Genomic DNA, 26,606 nt, shown 5'->3' with positions numbered 1-26,606 from the left:
ACGTTTCTGTTTTAAAGCCACCCAGAAGGCTGTGCGTGTATATGTGTGTATTTCTTAATAGCTGATCATTTTGTCACTTGAACGAGTTGATTCTGGTCTTCTCGTTGCATCCTGTAGTTTTGTACTTGGTGAGACAAAGCCAGCATATTGGAGTCATGCATAAACATGTTGAATTGCTGTGTTTCATCATCATTCAGTCTGCATTTGTTTCCTCTGTGTGTTTGCTCGAATATAAGTGACAGAATTTCTGCCCTGTGTGTTCCATCAGTAGAGGGAATCAATTATTGGCTTATGTTGGTTCAGCTCTTGCAAGTTGCCTAAAGCATGACTGCCCATGATTTATTGACTTCTATACCAATTATAAAAGGCCCTCAAAGACATTTCTCTATTTCTTTGTGCCAGAGTTCTGCCGAATTGTTCAATTTGTGTCTATATTTTTAAAAAAATCAACATACATGTACAGTACTGGTTAATGACAGAGGAAGAGGCTTCATTGAAACTCTTTTTTTTGTAATTGGTTCATATGTAGCTAGTTTTAAATTGCAGAAATATAGAAGAGCTCTGCCTGAAGAAGGTAGGCCACAGACAGGAGCATTAAATGAGGTCAGCACTTGACTATCTTCCCCCTGCTGACCAGTCGTCCAATGCTGGCTGTGTCACTGAGGTTTCCACCTCTGCTTCACACTACTAAACCAGCCCAGTGCCTGCTTGCTTGTTTCCATAGTCAGAGACAGGGAGGTAGAGGTGAAGAATCTGCTATATAGTGACTAGACTGTAGAATGATGTGAAATTATTTTTATCTCTGCCCCAGTAATGAGAAGAATTTTAGATCTGAAATTATTTTAGGCTTTCTACCTTAAGTCACTTACCTTTTATTGAGTGCACTGACATTGATTGCTGTTTTATCAAAGTGTGAACCCCACTTTGTACTCCCCATGTCTCCCCTGTGTTCTTCCCCTTCTCTGGAGGCCCATTTGATAAGCAGCTTCCTGCCATGCACGTGGAAAGTCTTAGGTTCATTCATGAGTGCGTTTTTCCTATGGAACACTGACTTTCTATTGACTGCTTTTCAATCTTCAAGTGCATACGTTTCTCATGGGTTAAGTAGCTACAAGATGTAGACTTTTCAAAGTAGAGAGAAAACTTGCAATGTTTGTTTTGTTCACAATGTGTGTTTTCAACTCCACACACAAGCTCCAGGAGAATAGATGGGTAAAGTAGAAGACCCACGTTACAGCAGGAGGAAAAAAATCCATAAGAACTGTGTGTGCAACTTGAAATTTTCCCCCTTCTTGTCAAAGGGGCTGAAGCAAACTCCCCTGGTGTTGAGTACGTTCTGCATTTGGACACAGTGTTCTCTATTAGATATGTAGTCAGTTTACTTTTTGTACTTTTTATCTGAGTATTTCAGAAGTTTTGCTCTTGCACTGTGTTAGTTCACTTTCCTGCCAATCACTTTATCAGCACTTTTATTTGAACTGGTGTAAATTTACAGCCAGTGTATTTAGATAGTATTTAGAATCAATATTTATAATCATTAGGCGTTTCAATGGCCAGAGAACCCCCACTATGGCTGAAACTCAATTCAATTTTATTTGTAAAGCACCAAATCACAATTGGCGACAGTGGGAAGAAAAAAAAAAAAAAAACTCCCTTTAACAGGAAGAAACCTCCAGCAGAACCAAGCTCAGGGAGGGGCAGTCATCTGCTGTGACCGGTGGGGGTCAAAGGGAGGGAGACGGGACAAGAAAGATGCTGTGGAAGAGAGACAGAGATTAATAATAACTAATGAGTGAATGCAGAGTGGGGTATAAACAGATAGAGGGTGAAAAGAAGTGAGTGAAGAATTACTCAGTGCATCATGGGACCTCATTATTCAAGAGCTTGTATGGAAGAGGAAGGATTTATTTTAAATTCTATTCTAGATTTAACAGGGAGCCAATGAAGAGAAGCCAATATGGGAGAAATCTGCTCTCTCTTTCTAGTCCCTGTCAGTACTCTAGCTGCAGCATTTTGGATCAGCTGAAGGCTTTTCAGGGTGCTTTTAGGACAGCCTGATAATAATGAATTACAATAGTCCAGCCTAGAAGTAATAAATGCATAAACTGGTTTTTCAATTTCACTTTGAGACAGAACGATTCTAATATTAATGATATTGTGCAAATGCAAAAAAGCAGTCCTACAAATTTGTTTAATATCTGCATTGAAAGATATATGCTGCTCACAGTGTTACTTGAGGCCAAGGCAATGCCATCCAGAGTAAGTATCAGGTTAGACACTGTCAGCCGGTTTCCCAGTCATGGATTAAGCATGGTCCTAGACTAAAAGGAAAAAGTCAATGAAGACCACAATAGGAAAAAGTATTTAGTCCAGGATTAGACATAATCCCTGTACGGGAAACTGGGCCTGTGTTTTTAAGAGATTTAGTGCTGAGCACAAAAACTTCAATTTTATCAGAATCTAAACAGGAAATTAGAGGTCATCTTTATGTCTTTAAGAAAAGCCTGGAGTTTAACTAATTGGTGTCTACCATCTGGCTTCATGGATAGATAAAACTGGGTATCATCTGCATAGCAATGAAATTTTCAGCTATGCCTTCTAAGAATACTGCCTAAGGGAAGCATGTATAATGTAAATACACTGCTCAAAAAAAAAAATAGAGCAACACTTTTTAATCAGAGTTTAGCATCAAGTCAATTAAACTTCTGGGATATTGATGTGGACAGGTGAGTATCAGAGGGGGTTGTTCATCAGCTTCAGCTGCTTTGGTGTTCATGAAATTACCAACAGGTGCACTAGAGGGGCAACAATGAGACACCCCCCAAACAGGAATGGTTTTACAGGTTGCGGATACTCACATTTTTCCCTCCTCATCTTTTCTGACTGTTTTTTCACTAGTTCTGCATTTGGCTAGGGTCAGTGTGACTACTGGTAGGATGAGGCCATACCTGGACCCTACAGAGGCTGCATAGGTAGTGCAACTCCTCCAGGATGGCACATCAATACGTGCCATTGCCAGAAGTTTTGCTGTGTCTCGCAGCAGTCTCAGAGCATGGAGGGACACACAGACATCTACAGGCTATCGGCAGCAACACCCTGACTCCCATTAGGTTTCAGGATGAAATCGTTGGACCCACTGTCAGACCCTATGCTTGTGCATAGTCTCATTCCACGTGCAGTCTCATTAGGAGCATGCCCCAACATTGACAGGCAATGTCAATGTCGGCAGGCATGCCTACAGGCATGTGGGGGCCATACAAAGTACCATCTTACCAGACTACCATTTTGAGTTGCTGCAGTGAAATTTCGGCAAAATGGACTAGCCTGCTGTATCCTTTCTTTCCTAACACATCTACCCAGTCCATATCAGTATAACTCCAGCTCCAGTTGGTTTGATCCACCCTGAACTGAAGCAGAATTAGAACACCTGGGGCTAAACCATTGCAGGACCATGACACATGCAGAATATAATAGGTATGTTTACATGTAAATGTGTGAAAGGTGCAGCAGGTGACCCTGAGCCAAGTGCCACCATCACTTTTGAGAACATAAATGGCAGAAGCAGTAAACACTAGACTTCATCCACTAATTGGAAAAAAAAAATATCTAGAATGCCCTGGTTACATATTTACTTGTTTATGGCTGTTTGGAACATATAGACACACTTACAGAAGATGTTTCAGAGAAAAAAAAAAGCATATTGAGTGGGCTTGGATATTGGACCCTGAGGATTTGTTGCCAGACACTGTACAAACACACTTTCATTACAGTCATTAATTATTCCAGCCGGCATTCCTCTAATTACCCTTGTGAACCCTGTTCCTGGTGTGCGTTTGCCTCATTTATGTGTGTGTTTGTTAAAGGAATTTCCTCCCTTTGATTTCAGTGCTTTGTGTTTCTCAAGCTTTATCTTCAAACCACTCTAAAACATTAGTATTTCAGTAAGAAGAAAGGTTTTAAGTGTCAGATCAAAGCAGTGAAGTGCTTGACAGAAGAGCAGTTTAAACATAATGCCTCCGCCTTCTGTCTTAGTTTTTCCTGTTCATCGCTTTGCTGTGCACGACTGCTAGCTTAGTCTCTGGAGCTTGAAAAAAGGCGACTGGACTTCTTTTTGTTTCTTGAAGACGTTTCACCTCTCATCCGAAAGGCTTCTTCAGTTCTCAACCAAATGGTGGAGAGACCCAGGTATTTAAACCCCTGTGGGCGTAGTCCCCTGGAGGTGGTTATGACCCTCTATTGATCATGTGCTTGAACACATGTGCCCAGGTGTGAAGGGGGCGTGGGTCATATTTAATCAGTGGTTTCAGTTGAAACCAACTTAGGACTCCGCTCCATTGTTTCCTGTGGCCTATTGAGGTCACTGGAACAAAGGTGTGAATGGGGGTTGAGACGTCTGGGAAGGGAGCTCAGGACAGCACTGTAAGCGGGGGAAAGTTGGTGACGTAATCCACCTCCTCTGTTCAATGATGGTTGTTCACAGTGGCCATAGATGGCTTCTTTCACTCCTCTTTCAAACCATCTGTTTTCCCTGTCCAAAATGTGGACATTGGCATCCTCAAAAGAGTGCCCTTTTTCCTTCAGATGCAGATGTACTGCTGAATCTTGTCCTGTCGAAGTGGCTCTTCTATGTTGTGCCATTCGTTTGTGAAGAGGCTGTTTGGTTTCACCAATGTAGAGGTCCGAGCACTCTTCACTGCACTGAACAGCATACACTACATCGCTGATCTTGTGTTTGGCGGGTTTGTCCTTGGGATGAACCAGTTTTTGTCTTAGGGTGTGACTTGGTTTGAAGTATACTGAGATGTCATGCTTGGAGAAAATTCTTCTGAGTTTCTCTGACAAGCCTGACACATATGGGATGACAATGTTGTTCCTCTTGTCCTTCCCATTCTCTGTAGTTTGTGTTTGGCCTTCATTCCTGTGCATCTTAGCTGATTTGATGAAGGCCCAGTTGGGGTAACCGCATGTTTTGAGGGCTTTCTTAATGTGTGTGTGTTCCTTATGCTTCCCTTCTGCCTTAGAGGGAACACTTTCCGCACGGTGTTGTAGGGTCCTGATCACCCCAAGTTTGTGTTCCAGAGGGTGGTGGGAGTCAAAGAGGAGATACTGGTCTGTGTGTGTGGGCTTCCGGTAAACTTCAATGTTGAGGCTTCCATCTTCCTCGATAAGCACCGCACAGTCCAGGAATGGTAACTTGTTATCTCTGGTGTCCTCCCTGGTAAAACGTATGTATTTATCCACTGAGTTAATGTGACGAGTGAAGGCTTCTACTTCTCGGGTTTTGATTTTGACCCAGGTGTCATCTACATATCTGTACCAGTGACTACAGGAAGACGATTCCTTACTGAACAGAACCAGCTTCACCCCAGATCAGATTTGTGCACTTTTAGATCTCTGCCTTACCACAACATATTTTAAATACAATGATGGATTCTACAGACAGAAGCATGGATGTGCCATGGGCTCCCCAGTGTCTCCCATTGTAGCCAACCTTTACATGGAGGAAGTGGAAAGTAAAGCTCTTGGTTCTTTCAAAGGGACGGCACCTAGCCACTGGTACAGATATGTAGATGACACCTGGGTCAAAATCAAAACCCGAGAAGTAGAAGCCTTCACTCGTCACATTAACTCAGTGGATAAATACATACGTTTTACCAGGGAGGACACCAGAGATAACAAGTTACCATTCCTGGACTGTGCGGTGCTTATCGAGGAAGATGGAAGCCTCAACATTGAAGTTTACCGGAAGCCCACACACACAGACCAGTATCTCCTCTTTGACTCCCACCACCCTCTGGAACACAAACTTGGGGTGATCAGGACCCTACAACACCGTGCGGAAAGTGTTCCCTCTAAGGCAGAAGGGAAGCATAAGGAACACACACACATTAAGAAAGCCCTCAAAACATGCGGTTACCCCAACTGGGCCTTCATCAAATCAGCTAAGATGCACAGGAATGAAGGCCAAACACAAACTACAGAGAATGGGAAGGACAAGAGGAACAACATTGTCATCCCATATGTGTCAGGCTTGTCAGAGAAACTCAGAAGAATTTTCTCCAAGCATGACATCTCAGTATACTTCAAACCAAGTCACACCCTAAGACAAAAACTGGTTCATCCCAAGGACAAACCCGCCAAACACAAGATCAGCGATGTAGTGTATGCTGTTCAGTGCAGTGAAGAGTGCTCGGACCTCTACATTGGTGAAACCAAACAGCCTCTTCACAAACGAATGGCACAACATAGAAGAGCCACTTCGACAGGACAAGATTCAGCAGTACATCTGCATCTGAAGGAAAAAGGGCACTCTTTTGAGGATGCCAATGTCCACATTTTGGACAGGGAAAACAGATGGTTTGAAAGAGGAGTGAAAGAAGCCATCTATGTCCACTGTGAACAACCATCATTGAACAGAGGAGGTGGATTACGTCACCAACTTTCCCCCGCTTACAGTGCTGTCCTGAGCTCCCTTCCCAGACGTCTCAACCCCCATTCACACCTTTGTTCCAGTGACCTCAATAGGCCACAGGAAACAATGGAGCGGAGTCCTAAGTTGGTTTCAACTGAAACCACTGATTAAATATGACCCACGCCCCCTTCACACCTGGGCACATGTGTTCAAGCACATGATCAATAGAGGGTCATAACCACCTCCAGGGGACTACGCCCACAGGGGTTTAAATACCTGGGTCTCTCCACCATTTGGTTGAGAACTGAAGAAGCCTTTCGGATGAGAGGTGAAACGTCTTCAAGAAACAAAAAGAAGTCCAGTCGCCTTTTTTCAAGCTCCAGAGACTACTATGACCTGGATAACTGAGAATCTACACAGACAGACTGCTAGCTTATTTTTCCTGAACACGCATTTTCTTGAATTTTAACAAATCCAGGTTTTCTTGTTTTACAAGATTGTGGTATGTCTGACATGCAATATCCAAGCAATTAAACATGCACAGCATGCTTGGCTGCAGTGAAATCTGGATCCGAGTTTTCTTAGAAAACGAGGCTGTTATAAATACAGACACCAGACACTTTATTAGGTACACCTGTTCGACTGCTAAGCTGCCAATCACATGGCAGCAACTCAGTGCATTTAGGCATGGTCTTGATGGCCTGTTGAAGTTCAAACTGAGCATTATAATGGTAAAGAACGATGATTTAAGTGACTTTGAATGTAGCACTGCTGATTTACTGGCATTTTCCAACAGCCATCGCTAGGGTTTACAGAGAGAGGTCTGAAAATATGGACAAAAATACCTTCCTGATGACTGGCCAGACTGCTTCAAGCTGATAGGAAGGCAGATAACTACTCGGTACAACCAAGGTATACAGAAGAGCATCCCTGAACGCACAACATGTTCAGCCTTGAAGGAGATGGGCTACAGCAGCAGAAGACCACACTGTCAGCTAAGAGCATAAAACTGAGGCTACAATTTGCACAGGCTCACTGAAATTGGCCAATAGGAGACTGGAAATATGTTGCTTGGTCTGAGCCTCGATTCCTGCTTCAGCTAGTCGGGTCAGAATTTGGAGTAAACAACATGAAAGCATGGCTCCATCCTGCCTTGCATCAGCGGTTCAGGCTGCCAGTGGTGCTGTTATGGTGTGGGGGATATTTGTGGGGGACCAAAACATGCTGTTATTTGTCATAACAAAACCCACAATCTTAGTGTGAGAAGCACCTAAAGTGATACAGACTTAAGAACACTGATATGAACCTCTATTGATAAATCTTTTTGAAACATAACACTGGCATTCTGTAAAACCAGCAGGGGGGAAAAAATCGATAGAGCATTACTGAAAGTTTATTAAAGGGGCAGATGATTTTCAGCCTTCAGCTTCAAAATAACATAACCAGTAATGGGAGGATGTTCTCCTGGAAGTAAAATGTTGGAATTCATCTTTTTTTTTTCCCCTCTTCTTTGCTTTCTATCAAAAGGACCTGAAGCAGTGGGTTTCAACAAGAAAAGTAAACTTTGTAATTTCTTACTGTAATTCTTACAGCCGCCACAGTCACCATCAAACGGCCCTTTTAATGAAAGTGATGGATTGAAATGCCACTTGAACATAAGTGAATTTACTTTGGTGCGTGGCCTGATTTGAGGACTGAATGATCTTAAGCCCAGACATGACTGCCTCTAGATTGCTGCCACCAGATTCCACACATTAGGACGTCAATCATGCGAGCAGAGGGAGCTTTCTTGTGAAATGCATACAAAGTATGATTCCTGTACATTTTTCCTCACATACCTGTAAAATAATGGCATTGAGTCACATTTCTTGGGGTCTTGAATCAAAAAAGTTCACGGAAACAGCAGGGCTCTACAGAATAACGTTTATTGTAACATATTTTATTCTGAGATTGTCATTTTTCAATAGCATTGTGTAGATTTATAATCTTCTCATCATGCTCTCTGCTAGAAATTTTTTTTTCTAAAATGCCAGACATTTCCTTTAATATAGCTAATAACTGTTAATTAAAGATTTAAACGAATAGTTCACTGAAATTTTGTCTTTTAATTATATACATTGCCTTAAAAGTGTTTCCTTTTTTTTTAATCATGTCTCCGGGCGTCTTCACAGGAAGTCAGTTTGACTTCATAATTATCATTATCACCATCCTCACTCAAGATGTCAACAGGATCCACAGCTTATTACACACACAAATATGTACCTGCATGTGTGTGCTGGCTTATGTTGGCTGGGTGTTGATGATGTTGATACTTTAGTTTCCACTCTAACAGCCCATTAATTAAGAGCTGGGTGCCAGACCAGGAGACTTCATTTTATATGACAGGATGTCGGCCCACTTGCACATATTCACACAGTTAAAAACACACACACACACACACACACACACACACACACACACACACACACACACACACACACACACACACACGTCATCGGTGGTTGGAGGGTTCATGTGGAACAGAGACTGTGAGTTATTTTGTCTCATTGTACTTCTTTTGATTGAGCTTTAATTGTTTTATTTAAGCTAATTTTTGGATTGCTGCGTTAATGTTTCGGCTGATTGACAATAAATTTCCAACATTTTGGATACGCAAACTATATCTTGGGTTATCTGAGCTTATCTTGTTTTATCATAGCTCATCATATGTTATCAAGCTTGGCTTATCCTGATGGTTTTTTTTTTTTTTATGTGCAGTATTACTGCATTTAATATTATCCCAAAGTAATCCTGTTTTTCAACATTGTAACAAATTATGTTTCACACATTTATAAAACGTTTTAATATTTTTATGGAGGGTGGAGTGGGCAGCACAGTGTTAAAAGTAAGACCGGTTTAATGCTACATTAGTCACACCTTAAGAGGATACTTTGCCAGGAAGACACCAGAAGGTCAACGATTAACTTAATACAGCTCAAATTAGGTGTGAGTGAATTTAATATCCAGAGAAGTTTGATCTCTGAAATGTTATTTCTGGACATGACAGTGAGTTTAAAACTTGATTTTCATGGTGAAAAATGTGAAGCCAGGTCATTTGTATAGTTTGGCATTTTCATTTGACTCTTTCATTGAGCAAATCATAGTAATTATGTAATGTGTGAAGTGCTAAAGATATTCCTAAAATAAGCTTTACTATTAGATGACTATTCACTGAAGCAGTTGTAGCAACATTACTACTGCGAGTGTTTAAGTATTTGCATGATTACCGTGACATTTAAATACTGATGCTGATTTGACTTTTGGGATCTAAATGTTTTATCACGCTCGGTGAAGTCGGTGCTGGTGATAAGGTGCTGCACTTAAAACCTCCTTGCGATTGCTTGTTTGCCAACAGATTGCTGCAGTCACTCGTAGCTTGCATGAAAGATCTCAGCTTGTGAAACTGTGAAGAGTGCAACACAAACCGGAAACGGAGATCGTTTTCCTTCAAAGTAAAAGTTGCACCTTTAGAAACTTGTTGGTTTCAGCTGCAAGACTTGACTTTTATTTTGAATGTGAGCATTCTCTGTTGCCGGTTTGCGTTTCACTTTTTCAATTTTCGTTATTGCTCAGTGGTTCGTTAGCGAGTGTTTGCATACAAGTCGGCATTTTCCATGCAAACTGCCAGCAACTGCAACAAGCTGCTAGAGCAATCACAAGGAGGCTTTTCTTCAGCACTGTTTTTGTGCCTAATTACACCCAGGGACAGCCTGCAACCATTTGCCAACTAGTTGGAGAATACACATTTTTCCCTAGCAACTGGAGGTTGCCAGATGGTCGCCAACTGGTCTCTAGGCCCTGTGTGACTGAGGCCCTTAAATAATTTTCAAATTTAACTTCCAAAACTTTGCATAGCTTTTTTCAAAAATCCTAGCTGACCTGTTCTGTTTTAACAAAGGAGAGAGGAAAGAAAGCATGTTCCTTATTTAATATGATGTTATTAAACCAATTATACACGTATCTGGCATTTCTAATGTATAAAAATGATAATGACTCATATCTCACCTGATCCTGACCAAACACTTGTGACGTCTGTTAACACTGAGTGACTAAGACTTAAGAAAGAGAGAATGCCGATGAGTGCCCACATGCAGTCAGATTTCCCAAACTGCGTGTGCATGTGGGTGTGAACGCCACTGATGTATAGCACAACTGAAATGGATTATGATCGACAGAAGAGCTGGTTTTCTGCTTGCTGGCTCTGTCTTCGTTCTCAGTGCTCCACCATTCTATCAAGGGAGGCACACTGAGCTGTTCAAGCACTGAGCTGCAGGAGGAGGTCATTTATCCTCTTTGTCCAGGCACTAACTGTCTCTGTCTCTGTCTTAATGATATTGTAAGCCACACTCTGAGGGCTCAATTCTCAATTTTGAGCTCCACTGAAGCATTTTTTTGCTCTCTGGGGTAACGCTTAATGGACTGACGCATTATAGACCACAGGTATCTTTTAGAGAGAAATTTGTTGCGGTTTGCTCAAACAAAAACAAATATTTTGTGTACTCTTGCTAGTTTGATGCATTTACATATTAATGTGCTGAGCATGGTATTATGGGATGCTATGGAAAAAGGCCTGCTGTCTCATTGTAGCCTTCCCTTGGTTATTTCTAAATGCCACTTGTTCAGCCAAGCTAGAAAAAGCCATTGAATGGCCATGTCTCTGTGACCAGCGTCATTGGCTAAAATGTGTGTCAGTGAAGAGGATAACTGAGCAACTGATAATTTGGTAAAACAAAGCATTTATTTAGATGCAAATTGAAAGGCAAATAAAAGAGGAGAATGCATCATAGTTCCCCAGCATCAGTTCATCTGCGATATGGGCTGTATTTAATTTAATAGCTTTTTGAATGAAGAGTTTAATTTCTGCAGTGATTACAGTGTTTGGACTCTTCTAATTGTAGTTCTGGTGACCTCACTGTCAGATAAAAGGTAAAAATTTGGATTGGTGAGACTTTCTTTGGACACTGCTGTTCAGGGTTAGTACAGACGTTTGCACTGATGTTAGGTGAAACTGCTAAAATCACCTGTTTTGAATAGGAAACTAAACCAGGTGTGTTTATCGGAGGGGATTATGTATCTCGGTATACACCCAGGAAAATTATATATGCAGTGTGTTTCACTGCTGCTGTCTTCCAGCGCTCACGTTTGTTGCTCTGCACCTGTAAAACATTGGATGGATGCCCGTGCTCCTGTTTGAACGTAAGAATGGCTGCACAGAAGCCAGTGAAAGTGTGTGCAGTTGTTGATTTTGTTCACAGGTCATAACTGAATGAGTCTAAGCTAAATTAGTGCTGCTCAATTAAACCAGACCAGAATGATGGAAGTCTGACCAAAATATCCTCTCAACGTATGTCTGGATGGAGTGCCTGTTGTTGACTGGGGTTAGTTAGGCCTTCTGTGTGCAGTGAGCTGACAAAACAAAGGTGTATTTGCAGCTTGGGCTTGGTCTTTTCATGGGATTTGTTGAGTACGAGGAAAAATATGAAATTTGGCCAGGCTTATGCTTTTATACTTGAGGGGAAATATATAAATATCTTGTTTCACTATTTAAACTCATTGCATCATTTGGTACCTACTGTTTGAGCTTCACTGCCTTTGACATCTTTCATTTCAGAGAAAATGTGAGTCTCTTTAATGACAGCCTTAGCTTAACCTTTGTCTCATAGCAGTCTGGTAATGCATGCTCTTCTCTCAAGCTTGTCTAATTTTAACATCATGCTGCCTGTCTAAGAAGTAATGCTGCTGTTATGAGTTGCATTCATACATTAAATAAATAATTTTTTTTAAAAAAGGTTTTGAACTTGGATTTCTTGAGGATTCATTTAAAGGAGCCTTTTATGGATTTTATGTTGAGCTCAACTGAAACTTCACCCGTCATGACCTGAAGTTAAAATATATCAGTAAACATTTGTTTATAGTGTGCTGTCTTTAAAAGTGGGGTTTGTTCAGATTACAAATAGATAATAGATAATAAATTACTGACACTTTCCAGATGGTATTGCATGGTGGATCAAAATGTGATGGTGCTTTTCTGCATTCATGATTCCATCAATTTTGACAGGATCCCCGACACCACTGACTGAAATGCAGCCCAAACTGTGACAGAGCCTCCACTGTGTTTTACAGATCACTGTAGACACTCACTGTGGTACCTCTCTCCTGACATTATCTGTATATATTGACAATAATTTGAACCAAAAAAGTCATCACCCCATAAGCCCTGTTTTCCTGAGTCTGATTTTCAGTCCAGTTCTTGTATAATGTGATAAACCTCAGCCTTTCCTCCCTGTTTCCCTTCCTTAAGAATGGCTTCTTGACAGCCACCCTTCTACTGCAGCCATTTATGATGAGGCTTCAACAAAGAGCAGATGGATCAACTGAAGGGCCAGATTCATCAGCCAATGTGCAAAGAAAAACTTTGAAAGAGCTTCAGAAAGCTGGAGAACTATTTCTCAAGACCTCAGAAGCAAAAATAAAGAAAATAAATGAGGAGTGGCTCAAGACTTTTGCATAGCGCCCTATCCTAAAGTTACTGTGTTTTGCTGTTGAGATTTTGTATTCAGAATTTAAACTAGAAATTCAAAAACCACTTCACATGGCGCAAATTGTTGAAGAGTTATGGCAACAATATTTTAACTCCTCAAACAGGACGTCATGTGACAGGAAGTTTAGTTAAGCTTGTTTTCAGAACTAGAAAAGCTAAATTTGTGATACCAGAATGCGAGATTATTACGGAGCAGCTCACTCGCCAGTGTTAAACCTCGAGCAGAGGAGAGAGCGGCGACGTAATGGTAAAACAACTCGAGTTGAAGATGGCCTGTTCTGTTGATGTAAGCGTCCAACAAATCTTAAATCTAAAATGACCCGAACCATTGCTCAGTCATCCTTGTGGAAGGAACGGGGCTCAGGAGACGTCTTCTGCTGCTGTGAAATTTCCATGGCAGAAAATAGTTTTCTTTGATGACTCCTTGAGTGAGCACCAGTTGGGTTTAGTTCTGCTTGAGAAAACTGGGTCTCCATGATCAAACAGACTGAGCCCAGTCTGAAGTGGAGATAGTGGATATAGTGTATACTGTATTTTAGGCCATACATCAAGAGGGTTTTGGTGTGAGTGGGCTCCTGTGTGTAAATATGACAGGTTGCTGGTGTGTTTTTGATGGAAACAGGGAAGTTGGTGCTTTGACTCTTTTTTTTTTTTTTTTTTTTTTCTATTTTTCTTTCTCAACTCCTGCCTTCCTCATCAAACTGTGGGACAAGTCCTCTGAGACATCTCTTCTGCTCCAGCTTTCACACAGAATGAATCACATATACATCAGATAGCCTATAGTCCTATAGAGTGCTACAGTACATGAGGATCAGCAGGCTTTTCTCAGATCAGTGAGGAGTGGGTGGATTGACTGAGCCAAGCTGGTGAGTGATGTGGTAAGCCAGGTTTAAATTATGTTAAATGCACAGTTATAAGCATACGTTTGAATCAGTCCACTGCAATTTCTTTCTCTGTTTTACCTTTGAAAGCCTGGATTTGTGTCAAACAGTCCAAAGACAGCATTATAGCCTTACCTTGAATCTAATCCATCCATCCATCCATCCATTCACTTCCGCTTATCCTGTTTGGGGGGGCGGGGGGCTGTCCCAGCTGACATAGGGCGAGAGGCAGGGTATACCCTGTACAGGTCACCAGCCCAGCACAGAGAGACAGACAACCATCCACACTCACATTCACATCTATGGGCAATTTAGAGTGGCCAATTAACCTAACCCCAGTAAGTGCATGTTTTTGCACTGTGGGAGGAAACCCACGCAGACACAGGGAGAACATGCAAACTCCGCAAGAGAGGCTTGGGCCAAGGTGGACTCGAACCCAGGCCGTCCAGATGGTATTCTAACTGTGGGGCAGCAGTGCTAACCACCACGTCACCGTGCTTCCCTGAATCTAATCTAAAGTGAGCTAAAAACTACAAGTTGATGACTTAATTTTCTGCACCACAAAAAACACAAGCTAGAAGGTCACTCACTAAGTGCACCCACTGCCAAAATGCTCTATTGTAGTTTTAAAGAAAGTTTCCAGAACCAAAATTTATTGGTTTCTTTTCCCGCGCTCCAGCTCTCCACCAGGAAATTCGGGTCTTTTTGCCTAATCTTACTAACAGTCATTTAATTCATCACTGGCTGTTTGTTTGTTTTTTTAGTCTTGGAGGAAAAGCTAAGAAGAAAGTAAGAAAACAGAATATTTTTTAAGTTTAGCTGAGTTTAGTTCAGTTGTCTGTGGAGCTGTTTGATCAGTTATTTCATATAATATTTGATTTAAGTCTCTGTAGGTTTGTTTTAACTGGAAATTGATGTTAGTGGAAAGGAATAACGATTTGCATGCATGTGTTGTTATTTTTTTTCCTACAAGTGGTGCGAGTGATGCACTAATGACCACAAATAGGAACGTGGCTTTCTGTACTCTCTGTGGTGTCATCAAACATGCTCACGTTGTAGAGAGAAAGAAATAAAGAAGAGCGAGAGACTTCCAGAGATCAGCAGAGCCGCCTGCTGCTGCAGCTGCTGCTGGATGTGTTTTAATAGTGAGCCCACACCTGCTGATGAGATTGTATCATGGGCTGTCACCAAAGGCCACTGCAGGTTAATAACGTCCTCAGAGATGGTGTGTGAATTCCTCTGTGGTGTGACACGCGCATTTTTGAACTGAACACACACTTTTTCACATGTTCCAGCAGACAGTACAAGGTGACAGTTACCTCATAAAGACAGTAAATGTAAAAACATGCAGAAAGAACATTCACATTAATTGCAGTAGAAGCGTAACATTATTAGGTGTTGGTTTATTCTGAACATATACAGTATGTAATGTCACTACTGCATATTACCAGCTATTTTCCAAGCATATTGTGAGATTCACATTGATTGCTTGTTATTTGGCTGAACGGATGGTAAACACTAACAGTGGCTGTCAGGCTACAGTCTGTGTTTTCAGCCAAACAGTGACACTACATCCCCAAAGTCATGCACCAACTCACTCATTAGTTTTTGTTTTGTTTTGTTTTTTTTTTACCCTAACCCGAATAAATAATAACCAGAGAGCAAGAAAAAACAAAAAAAGACAAATTGATATGAATTTTTTCAGATGTTTTGTTTCCACATTTATTTCTCACACTTATTGGAAAATAAACCAATTACCAAAAAAAAAAAAAACCTCCACATTTTAGCCGACACAAAAGTTTATTGTTTCATGTAGAAATCTGTGATTCAGTATTTTATTTTTTTTTACCTGATTTGTTCATACGTTACAACAGGTTTGTCACAATACTGTGATTTCAAACTCGATGCTGATACCCAGGAGAATAAGAGAGGCTTTTAAAAGAAAGAAAAAAAACAAAGATGAGAACAGTATAAACACTGACATCAGTTGCAGCACTATTTTTAAGTTGTCTGAAGTAGTGAATGTAGAAGTTAATAATCACTGTATGTGTGACAATGTTTGTGCAAAGCTTCATTCAGACTGGCCCACCCATTAAGGAGGAGATAAGAGACATAAATACATACATACATAAGAGCATGTTGTCTAATTTTTTTTTTTAATTATTCATTAAAAATGACTTGCATCACTACATTACGGTCAGATTTCTCCCACAGATGCCATGAGTTTCTCATTGAGGTGGACAGATCAACTGCTCCTTGTCCTCCACTTGTTCTCTGCTTTTTCTTTGGCCTGTTAGTCTTTATTTTCACATCACCTTCAGTGTCAAATCTTTTATTTTCTTTTACTTGTGTCACAGTGTCGACATTCAGCACCTCCATTATTTCAGCCAGGCCTTGATTTTTTTTTTTTCCTCTCTCTCTCTCATATCACCATTTTTTTTTTTTTTTTTTTTTTTTTTATGTGAGGCAAATGTGAAAAGGGGCTGTGCAGATTGCAGGTAGCGAGCATGAGCCTGTTAATTTAGAATAACTCGAGAGAACAAAAGTGGCCGTTGCCCATGTTTTGTGAAGCCGACTGTAATTTTGCTTACACACTTGTGTTTTGGGTTCTTTTTTGTGTAGGGTAAGAGCTTTTTGGTGCACATATTAGTGAATAAGACCAATTGTGTCACCCATGCTTTGTTTTAAGTTCAACTTTGTCAAAGAGTTGGAAAGTAAAACAAACCACTCTAACGCTACAATCACACCAGGAGAAACAGCGGTTGGAGACCGCAGCGCAACCAAAACTGCTGCGAATATGTGCAATAAACTTGCAACTTGTCTTTGAAGACAGGGACCAGGTCTGTGTCCACTTGCAATCAGTTGCCGTCTTCAGAGCGAGTTTGGTGCATGAAAGCAGTGATTAAAAAGGCGATGCCAGTCAGTCTGCGACTGAATGGGATTAAATGCAGTTGGTTTGTGATTAATTGTCATAAATGGGCAGAAATCTGTTGCTGTCTACATACAGTACTCAGAAATTCACATTAAACAGATATTTATATGAACTACTTACATTCAGATTCCAGCCAGAACTTCATAGATTTGAAACAGAAATACAAAAATTCCTCCATGAACAGTGACATAGTTGCTGCACAAGGCAATTTAACTGAGAAATGACAGAGATGCTCGGCAACCCTGCTTTTATATCAGAATACAACCAGTCTGCAACCAGCTGAGTCCCTGTTGCAAATAAACATGCTTATTGCCACAGACTCGCTCAATAATTTGGCAATCTGTCTGCTTTTATTAATTAGACAGCAGTTATTTGCAAACCTTAACCAGTCAGTCTGGGAGTGGCTGCAGTCAGTCTGTGATTGTTTGGAGACAGATTGCCTCCCACTGGGTAACATTTGCGTTGTCATTGAAAGTGATCACCCAGGGGCTGAGAGTGCTCAGCCTCTGGGCAACCAGGTGGTTGCTGCAACAACTTGCAATTGGTTACAGACAGCAAAAAAAAAAAAACTTCAATGCAATCACGGCGCAACCACCAATTTCTTTTAGTTGCAAGGAAATTGTCGTCCTATTTTTACTCTTGTGTAAGTGAAGTAGAGTTGATTTTTAAAATGTAAAAATCTGTTGTTTTCCGTTTATACTTAGCAGAGGAGGTTTTACTGCATATTATTATTATATTACTTTAGATTGTATAATTTATTCACAGTGATGAAGACAACACTTTTCCTAGAAAAACAGGGAACTTGAATGCCTTGTCCTCCTTGTAATTTCCAGATATGGTTATACTGGTATGATATAACAGTTCTGAGTCATTCAGATGTGAGGGGCTTACAGACAGACAGCAGGTGGAAACAGCATCTTTGTGAGGACTGCAATGAAATGAATGCATGAAACAACGGATGCCATGAATTACATCATGTTATCCACATTGCTTTAATTATATAATTTCATTGCTTATCTTATTCTTGCTTATCATATTTCTGTGGCCCCTGTTTGGAGTGCTGGAGCGGTTTTGGATGCAAACCTGGCTCTGGCCGTATGAATATAACATGAAGCCTACCAGAGGAGGGGAACACTTTGTAAGCGGTGCAGGTTGCTTTTGATTCACTTTCTTCTGAGACTGAAGAGAATTCATATATGGATTTATTCTACCAGTGGAGCGTACTTTTACACAGGAGTGACAGGAGCTTTGTACTCAGCGTCTCTGCAGCTTTACAGGATGATCAACACCCCTCCGAATCCTTTATTTGAAAATGTTATTAAAGCTGAATGTAAATCTCAGGCTCAGCCAGACCATATTTATGCAACAACTTAAAATGTATTAGATATGGTCTAACACATTACAGTGACAAAGCTATCTTTTTAGCTTATTTGACTGGTGGTTCACTGAGTAACATGTATAAAATATAAATAATAGACTTAATGCTAATTGGTGGCTACATAAGTAATGGAGATGGGTAAATATCCTGTTCAGGGAGTAGGGAGGGAGGAGCAGTCACTTTTGGATATTACTCATCTAATGGTTGGATAATGAATATATGGGCTCTGTTTTCCGCAAACCGGCCATTTTTTTTTTAAAACTACTTAATTAAGCTCCCATCTGTTGGTGGTGCTGATTCAGTGTTCTGTCTTCTGAGTGTTATTTTTGGCTTCAGATAGTGTCTGATGTTGAGCCCGGTTTATTGATTTTGTACTTTCAGTAAGTTTCATCTTTCTTTTAAATTAAGTTTCTTTTAATGGCATTTTGTCCCCTTTCTTCTAAAAGCAGCATATAGGAAGATTATATCAAAGCGAATCAGACAAACTTTTCTTCCTTTTCTTCAAAAAGCCAGTTAAGATTACAGGAAATCGATTTGTGATTATTTATCCTTTGGAAGGATATTGTCTTGAATTAGTTCCTTCCATCTTCAGATGCCCAAACACAGGTGTGCTCATAAATACCTACGATACTAAGTTTCTTATGGAAGGCTGTTTTTTCCCATGCTGACCATCCTGTGATGGTCACAGTAGCCTGAGTAAGGCAACAGAGTAACTGAAGGTAATGAAGCTGATTAAGATGACTGTCATTTTACTCTTATGCTATTCTGGCTGTGCAACGTGTCTCAGGAGTAAACAGTGCAGACGGGATCATCGGTATTCCACTCTTCCGGAAAGTTGTGTCAGTTCATCTGTTTTCAGTGGGAAAGACATTTCATAACTCATCCAAGTGGCTCCTTCAGTCTCAGCTGACTGAAGCTTTACCCAAAAGGCTAGCGTTCTTAGACTGTGAAATTATCATCAGTAATGGGGGACATTTGAAAATTGATGTATGGATTATTTAAGGTCTGACTCTCATCATCCACGAAGCATAAATTTAGATGTCATCAGGATGCCAAGCAAACACAGTGGCCAGGGAAGCAGAACAGAGAGGCCCTGAGGAAATTTGGCTTCCCAGCTGGGCATTTGTCAAAGCAGGGGAGATGCCTAAAAATGCTGCAGGCGATCCAGGAGAGAAGAACAAAGGTCACTGCCTAAGTTAAAAACACTGGTGATCTCTTTTGTGTCAGGTCAGCTGAGACAGATGTTTTCAAAAACACGCTACGCCACGAATCGGTACACCCCGAGGATTGAGTCCCCTGGCACAAACAGAGGAATACAGTGTATATAGTGTACTCTTATACCCCTGGCTAAATGGATGGCACAACACAGAAGAGCTATGTACCTCATCAGGCCAGGACACTGCAGTCTGTTTACACCTACAGGCCAGTAGCCACTCTTTCAACATTGAGGTTGTGCACATCCATGACAGGGAGGAATTCTGAGCTGAGCGGGGAGCCAAGAGAGGCCATTTGTGTAACATGGGAACGGCCATCTCTGAACTGAGGAGGGAGCCTAAGAGTAGACCTTTCACCTTTTTACAAAGCTGTGATTGATCCCCAAGTCTCTGTGAATAATACTCACGGCCACTGCTTAATGCTCAAGACAGTTTGCATATCAACCATCATGAAACTGATCTTGTGGCGCTTTGTTATGGTTTTGATTGTTATGCAGCGTTATTGTTTTTAAGGCTGGGGAAACCTACAGTCAGCTGAGACTGAAGAACTCATTTGGATGAGCGATGGAACATTTCTACCACTGAAAACGGTGCATCCAGATGAACTGAATCAGCTTTCTGGGGTGTTACTCAGCCGGATTACTGACCATGCATCAAAACATTATTCCACTCTGTTGGATGGAGTCAGTGAGAGAGAAAATGGTTGTATGATACATAGCAGAGAGGACTGGTTAATGGGCTGAATAGATGTTGACAATAGGTTCATTCCAACTGTTCTTATTTTGTTACTTTGTCACACAAGAGTGTGGTAGTGAGCAGTGGTGATCATGACTGTTTTCATTCATCACACAATACTGCAGCTAGTGAAAATCTAGTATTCTGTTTGCACGCACACAAACAAGGCTGCTGGTTTCATGTGATGCTCCCAGTGCTGCTCCATTGCTCTGGTGGCACAGTGGAGCTGAACACATTTACTCTGACAGTGAAAGCAGAGGCGTTTGGGTTAATTGCAGTCAGCTGTCTCCTCTCTGACAGACGATTCTGTGTGAATATGAAAGTTACTGAGCTGTAAAGCACTTGTCTGTTATTAATTTTAACCTGTGCATTGTGAAAAAATAATAATATGGACATAGAACTTCAGACCTCCATAGAATAGACATTTACCACTGAAATATAATTTGGTTACTTATTGTTGACCGTTATCTTTCTCCTCTTCTTCTATAGCTCCCTCTTCATTAGCTACACCTCTCCTCCTGACCCTCCCCTACTGCTTTCACTGACACAGCAGCGGTGAGGACTGGAAATGTTTGAAACAAGTTAATTGGGTAGATAATGGCTTTGGTTGGACTATTCAGCTCTCACACATGCGTTTTCTCTTATATCTAACTATTTTGCTGGTGTATGAGTTTTCTCTGAAAGAGCTCTTTTGAGTCTTTGAAAGTTTTTTCTCCTCTTTTTTTTTCAGTATTCAATTTTGCATTATTCTGGAATAAGCCACCGATATTCAACATGACACACAAACAATTATCATTGTCCACTTGCACAAACAGTCCATAATCACTAGTTGGTGCGCTAACCTCAATGTATTCTAACTTCCAATGACCTTTACAAGCTGGGCTACATACATGCTTGCTACTAATAACTTTTTGTGCTCTTATTGAAGAGTTGTCTCCCACATTGACAGTGTTGTGTAAACAGTATAGACTAAGGCCCCATACACTCTGGCCTAAAGCCTAATCGGTGACTGCCTGGCAAACGCCAGTCACTAGGGAAAAATGTGTATTTCCTGACCACTTGGCGAGCGGGTGCTTACTGTTGCTAGGTGAAATTTGTCACACAGAGAAATACGGTGCTGCACCAAAAATCTTCTTGCAATTGCTTTTGTTGCTTGCAGGTTGCTGCGGTGGCCTGTAGTTTGCGTATAATTTGCAAATATTTGCAACTTACTACGCCAAGTGAACGTGTGAAGAGTGTAATGAGAACCAGAAACGGAGACTGTTTGCCTTCAAAGTAAAAGTTGAAACCTTTTAAAATGTGTTGGTTTCAGCAGCAAAGCACAACTTTTACCTTGAAGGTGAACAGTCACATTTCCAGTTCGTGTCAAACTTCTTCACGTTTCACTGCAGCTTGGATGGTAAATAAGTTTAAATGAGTGTTTGCAGATGGCAGCAATGACCAAAGCAATCACAAGAAGGGTTTTGGTGCAGCAACGTCTTTGTGACTGAGTTCACCAGCTGACAGCCCCTCGTCAACCGGTTGGGGAATAGATATTTTTTCTGTAGCTACAGGGGTCACCGACTGGTCTCTAGGCCTGTGTGACTGAGGCCTTAACGGAACTTTTATTACACTCGCTTAAAACAAATCTCATATGAATAAAGTGGTCCAAGTTATATTTCATGAATTACTGGTGTGCAGTTTTAAACATTTACTTGTGGAACAGCAGAAATCAGACAACTGTAAACGATGCCACTAAAGTTGTTTTCTTTTTTTTTTTTTTTTAAGTAATAAGTTATAAGATTATGACTTTGATTTCACTGTGGCAGATTTTTAATATGCAGCCACTTTTACAACAATTTTACTTGATGGATTTCTTCGTTAAAAAAATAAAATGAAGAAAGCAGGAAAAATACAAACACTGAAATCTTATGTATATGAGAATATTCATGACGTATCACTGCCTACTTTCTGGGATTTGTGACTTTTGTTGGGTGGGGGTTGGGGGTTATTTTTAAGTGCCTCGAGTTTCATTGTTACAATAGAAGTCCAGTTTTCTGATTATTGTTGGGCTTAGTGTTTCCATATTTTGGTTTTACTGTAGCTTGGTATTTATGGAGTTTATCAGTCCCCTTAGTGTTTCCCTCTGTTTAAGTTCATTTCCTGTTTTACTTTGTTTGTTGGTTGTTTCCTGAGTCTTGTGCTCTATTTTACTTCCCCCTGTGGCTCATTTTCTTGACTACACCTGTGTGTGGTTTGCCCCAGCTGTCTCCACTTCCCTAATCACCCACGTGTATAAATAGTCCTGTCTTTCCCTCAGTTGTTGTTGCAATGTTGCAATGAAGAAATGTGTTATCCTGCCCTTTGTGTTTTTCTTCCATGTTCTCCTGAGGTCTTTTGAAATTTGTGCTTCATGGCATGGACTTTATTTGAGGCTTTTATGGATTAGCCTAAATAAACAGCTCGTCTTTTGTTAATTCAGTCTGCCTCATGCGTCCTACACTTGGGTCTAAACTTTTTTATTCAACAAACTGTGACACAAGCCAGATTTTTCTAAAACATCCAAGTTATGAAGTTCATCACTGCTGTTATTTTGTTGAATAAGTTATTTGAAAGAAAAGCCCTCCACTTTGCAACTGAAGCATTATTTCTATCTGTACTCTTTTCAGGATCTATGGAATCTAAAGTTGAATTGCCCATTTATTCACTTTTCTCCAAACTAAGCTGAGTTGCACGTTATTTCTGAGAAGTACTTGAAAGGCATTGCTTCCCTTTACTCTAACAGTGTGACATTTCCTATATCATTTTCAAACTGGACTATTATCAGAGTAGAAAAACACATCAGCTCTTTGTCAACATTGTGAGGCTATGCAGTAGAGAAAGCGCTAACAAGCATTTTAAATGACAGTGGCCTAAAAGATGGTCCTGCTGTCTTATATAATCTATTTTTAATCAAATATGGAGCTCACTGCACACTAAACCACTTAATATTGTCTGCATTTCTGCCATATTAATTTTGTTGATTTGTCAGAATTGCAAAACATTCCAAACTCAAATCATATGTAGACATTCATAATAACAGGCTAATCAACAACCAAAGGGAAGAGACAGATTTCACCATCTTCAACTGACCCTTAAAATTCATTATGTAAATATGCACTCAGTGACAGTCTAAGCAGCCTCTATGTCTCTGTTTTTTTCTGTCATCCACAGGGTGTGGGTACGGACCCCCATACTGCCTTTGCTCTGTCCCCTGACTCCAAGATGCACAAAGAAAAAGCAGAGGATCCCCCATTCCAGCTTCTGGACTCTGATAATATGACCATCAGCATAGGTAGAGCTGGACATCTCTCAGGCAAGCCTCCCTTCATATACCCACATCGGCTTTTTTTTTGTTGGATATCAGAAAAAAAAAGGCTGCAGCTCTCAGTACTACACTATTTCAAGCTGCAACCTGTGGAGCTCCCACTTTTTTAAATGCATGATTTTGTTGCAGTTGCAAAAGAGGTTCAGCCATTAGAAAGCAAAATTGAGAGTGAGCGCAAAAGGCACCACATTTGGTTGGCTCTCTAAAACCTCACCCGGTGCTTCTCTGATGGCTATCTTTTAGCTGTCCAGTTTTTTTCTGTTTCCCTTTTTCCACCTGCCTTATCTCTCCACCTGTAATTCTCATCGGGTGTTCTTGTTACTTTGAATGGTGTTTCTATCTGAATAGCTCTTGGGAAATTATCCTGGTTTGCAACACTAATCCTTCCTTTAAGCAATCATCTTGCATTATGCTATTCCCAGTAAGTCACTCACGTAATGTACTGTTCTACATACTAATTGTAAATTGTCACACTTGTCTGATTGGTTTAAAATGGGGAGGCTGTAATTAACATAAATTATATTTTTCCAATGTGCAAGACAGATAAGTCTAAGTCTAATTTTGTGGTGTTTTGCAGAAAACATGTGGTAGGAAACATTTCCCAACATATCAAAGAAATACAGCAACAGAAAAGTGAAAAATATACAACCATCTAACAAAGGGGGAAAATTGTTGAACAAAGTGGAAATTAATAACAAAACTGAAATACTGGCCCGACTTGGCAGGAAAATAGACTGTGTGTGTGTGTGTGTGTGTGTGTGTGTGTGTGTGTGTGTGTGTGTGTGTGTGTGTGTGTGTGTGTGTGTGTGTGTGTGTGTGTGTGTGTGTGTGTGTAATGGTTCAGTCACACTAGTCTAAAAACGGGACCCCATGAAATGTTTATCACAGATTGCATGTAGTTGCCATCTTGACCCCATTCAGTTGCAAACTGATAGCAGACTGACTCCACTTTATCACTAGGCTGACGCAGACCAGCAAGACTGTGTGAGTTTACCTGGACATTGTTACTGCTTTCTTTGATGGTTACAGTTTATATAAATGAGCTTTTCATTCATGTGTTCTGTTTATTCCTAAACTGAAAAGCTCTTAACTGTCTCTCTGCGTTCATATGAATTCCAAGCACAGCAGGGGCTCTGTCTGAATCATACACATTGTTGATTTCAAACCAGACTATCAGAGCAAACAGTGGAAATGAAATTCTTATGAGTGGTGGAAAGTCATGCTGCTGATTACACGCCTTGTGTATTTAGTTTTCTTTGGCACAAAGAACCCGATGAAGAAATGAATTATTATTAGAGCTATTTGTCACGACTGTAAGTTGTGAAAAGTGATGGCCGGGAAGAGCAAGAAAGAAAACAATCCTAATTATACCCAAAGTGACTTTTTAAGAAGGAATGAGTGCACAACCTCCTGTCATTTATTATAGATCACTTCCTGAGTTTTTTAAAAAACTTTTTAAAATCATAAAATAATTTTTACCCTGTCAAAGCAAATATTGTTTGTTTTCTGCGCACAGTCAAACCAGCGCAGTGTGCTTTGAAGCAGACAGAGACAGCCTGAAATGTCTCTCTGCTTGAGTTGTTTAGTCAGATTTTGATTGACAGCTTTCTTGCCAGCTCAAACAAACCAAATCAAATGGGAAAACACACCTGAGTTTGACTGAACTGAGCCAAAAAGTCTAGTTATCTCTGTATGACTACAGGAAATGGAAAAATACCTTCCTTCCACACAGTGTACCCCAAAGGGACTCGCTCATTAATCTGCAGATTTTTTCTTCATTGATAGGACTGGGGGGAAAAAAAAAATGGGAAAAAAAGAAAAAACAATATAAGACTTCAACAGCTTGTGAGGTAATCATAAAAAGCAAGATGTAATCAGGGAGGTAGGGAAAGGGAGAAGAGGGCAGTTTTTACTTATCAGATGCCACAGATATTGGCAATTACCAGCTTAACAGGATGCCTATGTAAAGCTTGGTTCCCCTGGTGTCATAATGGTAGAATCTAAAAGAAAATTATAAAAAACTAAATTATTCACCTATCTGGGATATTCTCAGTGATATCTCTGTGAATTAGCATCTCTGGAGTATCTCACCAGTGGCTAATTAACAAGAGACCAAAGGAGGAAAAATGGCCGTGCCAACAGGCATTGATTTAAAAAAATAAATAAATAAAAAATTATAACTCTGAGACAGTTTGTATATAAATATAAAATATAAAAATAAAGTTGTGGCTGGAAATTTTAGTCTCCTCTAATGCGAAGTAGCATAGCTTTTTTAGAACACATATTTTGGCCTTTCATTGCAGAAGAAGCTTAGGTTCAACAAATACATTCACTTCCAATCGAGTGCCACCTCATTGAGTCACCATTAGCATTAGCAGGTCTTTGAAAATTGAATTTAACTGCAGTGCAGCCCATTATCTTATTAATGACACCGCTGCCTTCCCTTTGTGTCTGTTATGGGGAAAAAAACAAACATTGCTGAGCTAACAGGAACAGCTGGACTGCAACATGAACAACGCTAATTGCTAAATTTTTGAAAAATTAAGTTATGTTTTCGAATTCACTTGTTTGCGTATGCTCATCTGAGTCATTTTCTGACTCACTCCTCTTCTTCATTTGCATTATTGTCACAGTGACTTCACTGTTATGCAGCTGATTTTGTTTTTTATATATGTAAAAACGATAGGGGCGTTTTTACATAGTGTGAAACTCAGGTGTTTCATTTTCACTGTTGTAAGGACAGATGTTGGGTACCTGTGCTAAATGTTAGTGCTAATGAAAGTGATGTGGAAGGTCTACAGTGAATCCCAGCTTTGAATCCACAGAGTGATTGAATATACAGTACCAGTCAAAAGTTTGGACACACTCACCCATTCATATAAATGGGTGAGTGTGTCCAAACTTTTGACTGGTACTGTATATTTCAGACTACCCTCATTTTCCCTCATGGCTTGCCTGAGGGCACTGAAGTCAGTCAGCCAACACAGAAAACAGAAAGGAGCATAAGACCAGCTCCCTTGGGGATAACATGTGCTCTAAGTCACTGCATGTTTGACTTGCTATTCAGAATGCAGCATAGCTAGTCTGCTGTAGGTAGAGAATGATAATTTCCTTATATTTTGCTTCCA

General features: G+C 40.4%; 1 protein-coding gene across 3 annotated transcripts in view; it reads left to right on the top strand.

The window, feature by feature from the left end:
• Positions 1–26,606, top strand: part of slc39a11 (solute carrier family 39, member 11) — a 178,304-nt gene that overhangs the window by 69,157 nt on the left and 82,541 nt on the right. For 2 of the 3 annotated variants that reach the window (XM_030754886.1, XM_030754888.1), the window contains exon 5: positions 23,325–23,466. In XM_030754886.1, the coding sequence (XP_030610746.1) occupies positions 23,325–23,466 (142 nt within the window). The remainder of the gene's footprint in view (positions 1–23,324; positions 23,467–26,606) is intronic. The other variant, XM_030754887.1, reaches the window with a different exon arrangement.

Source organism: Archocentrus centrarchus, chromosome 19 (assembly GCF_007364275.1).
Source record: "Archocentrus centrarchus isolate MPI-CPG fArcCen1 chromosome 19, fArcCen1, whole genome shotgun sequence".
Taxonomy (NCBI): domain Eukaryota; kingdom Metazoa; phylum Chordata; class Actinopteri; order Cichliformes; family Cichlidae; genus Archocentrus; species Archocentrus centrarchus.
The sequence above is the reverse complement of the archived record's forward strand: the minus strand, read 5'-3'. Positions and strand labels throughout refer to the sequence as shown.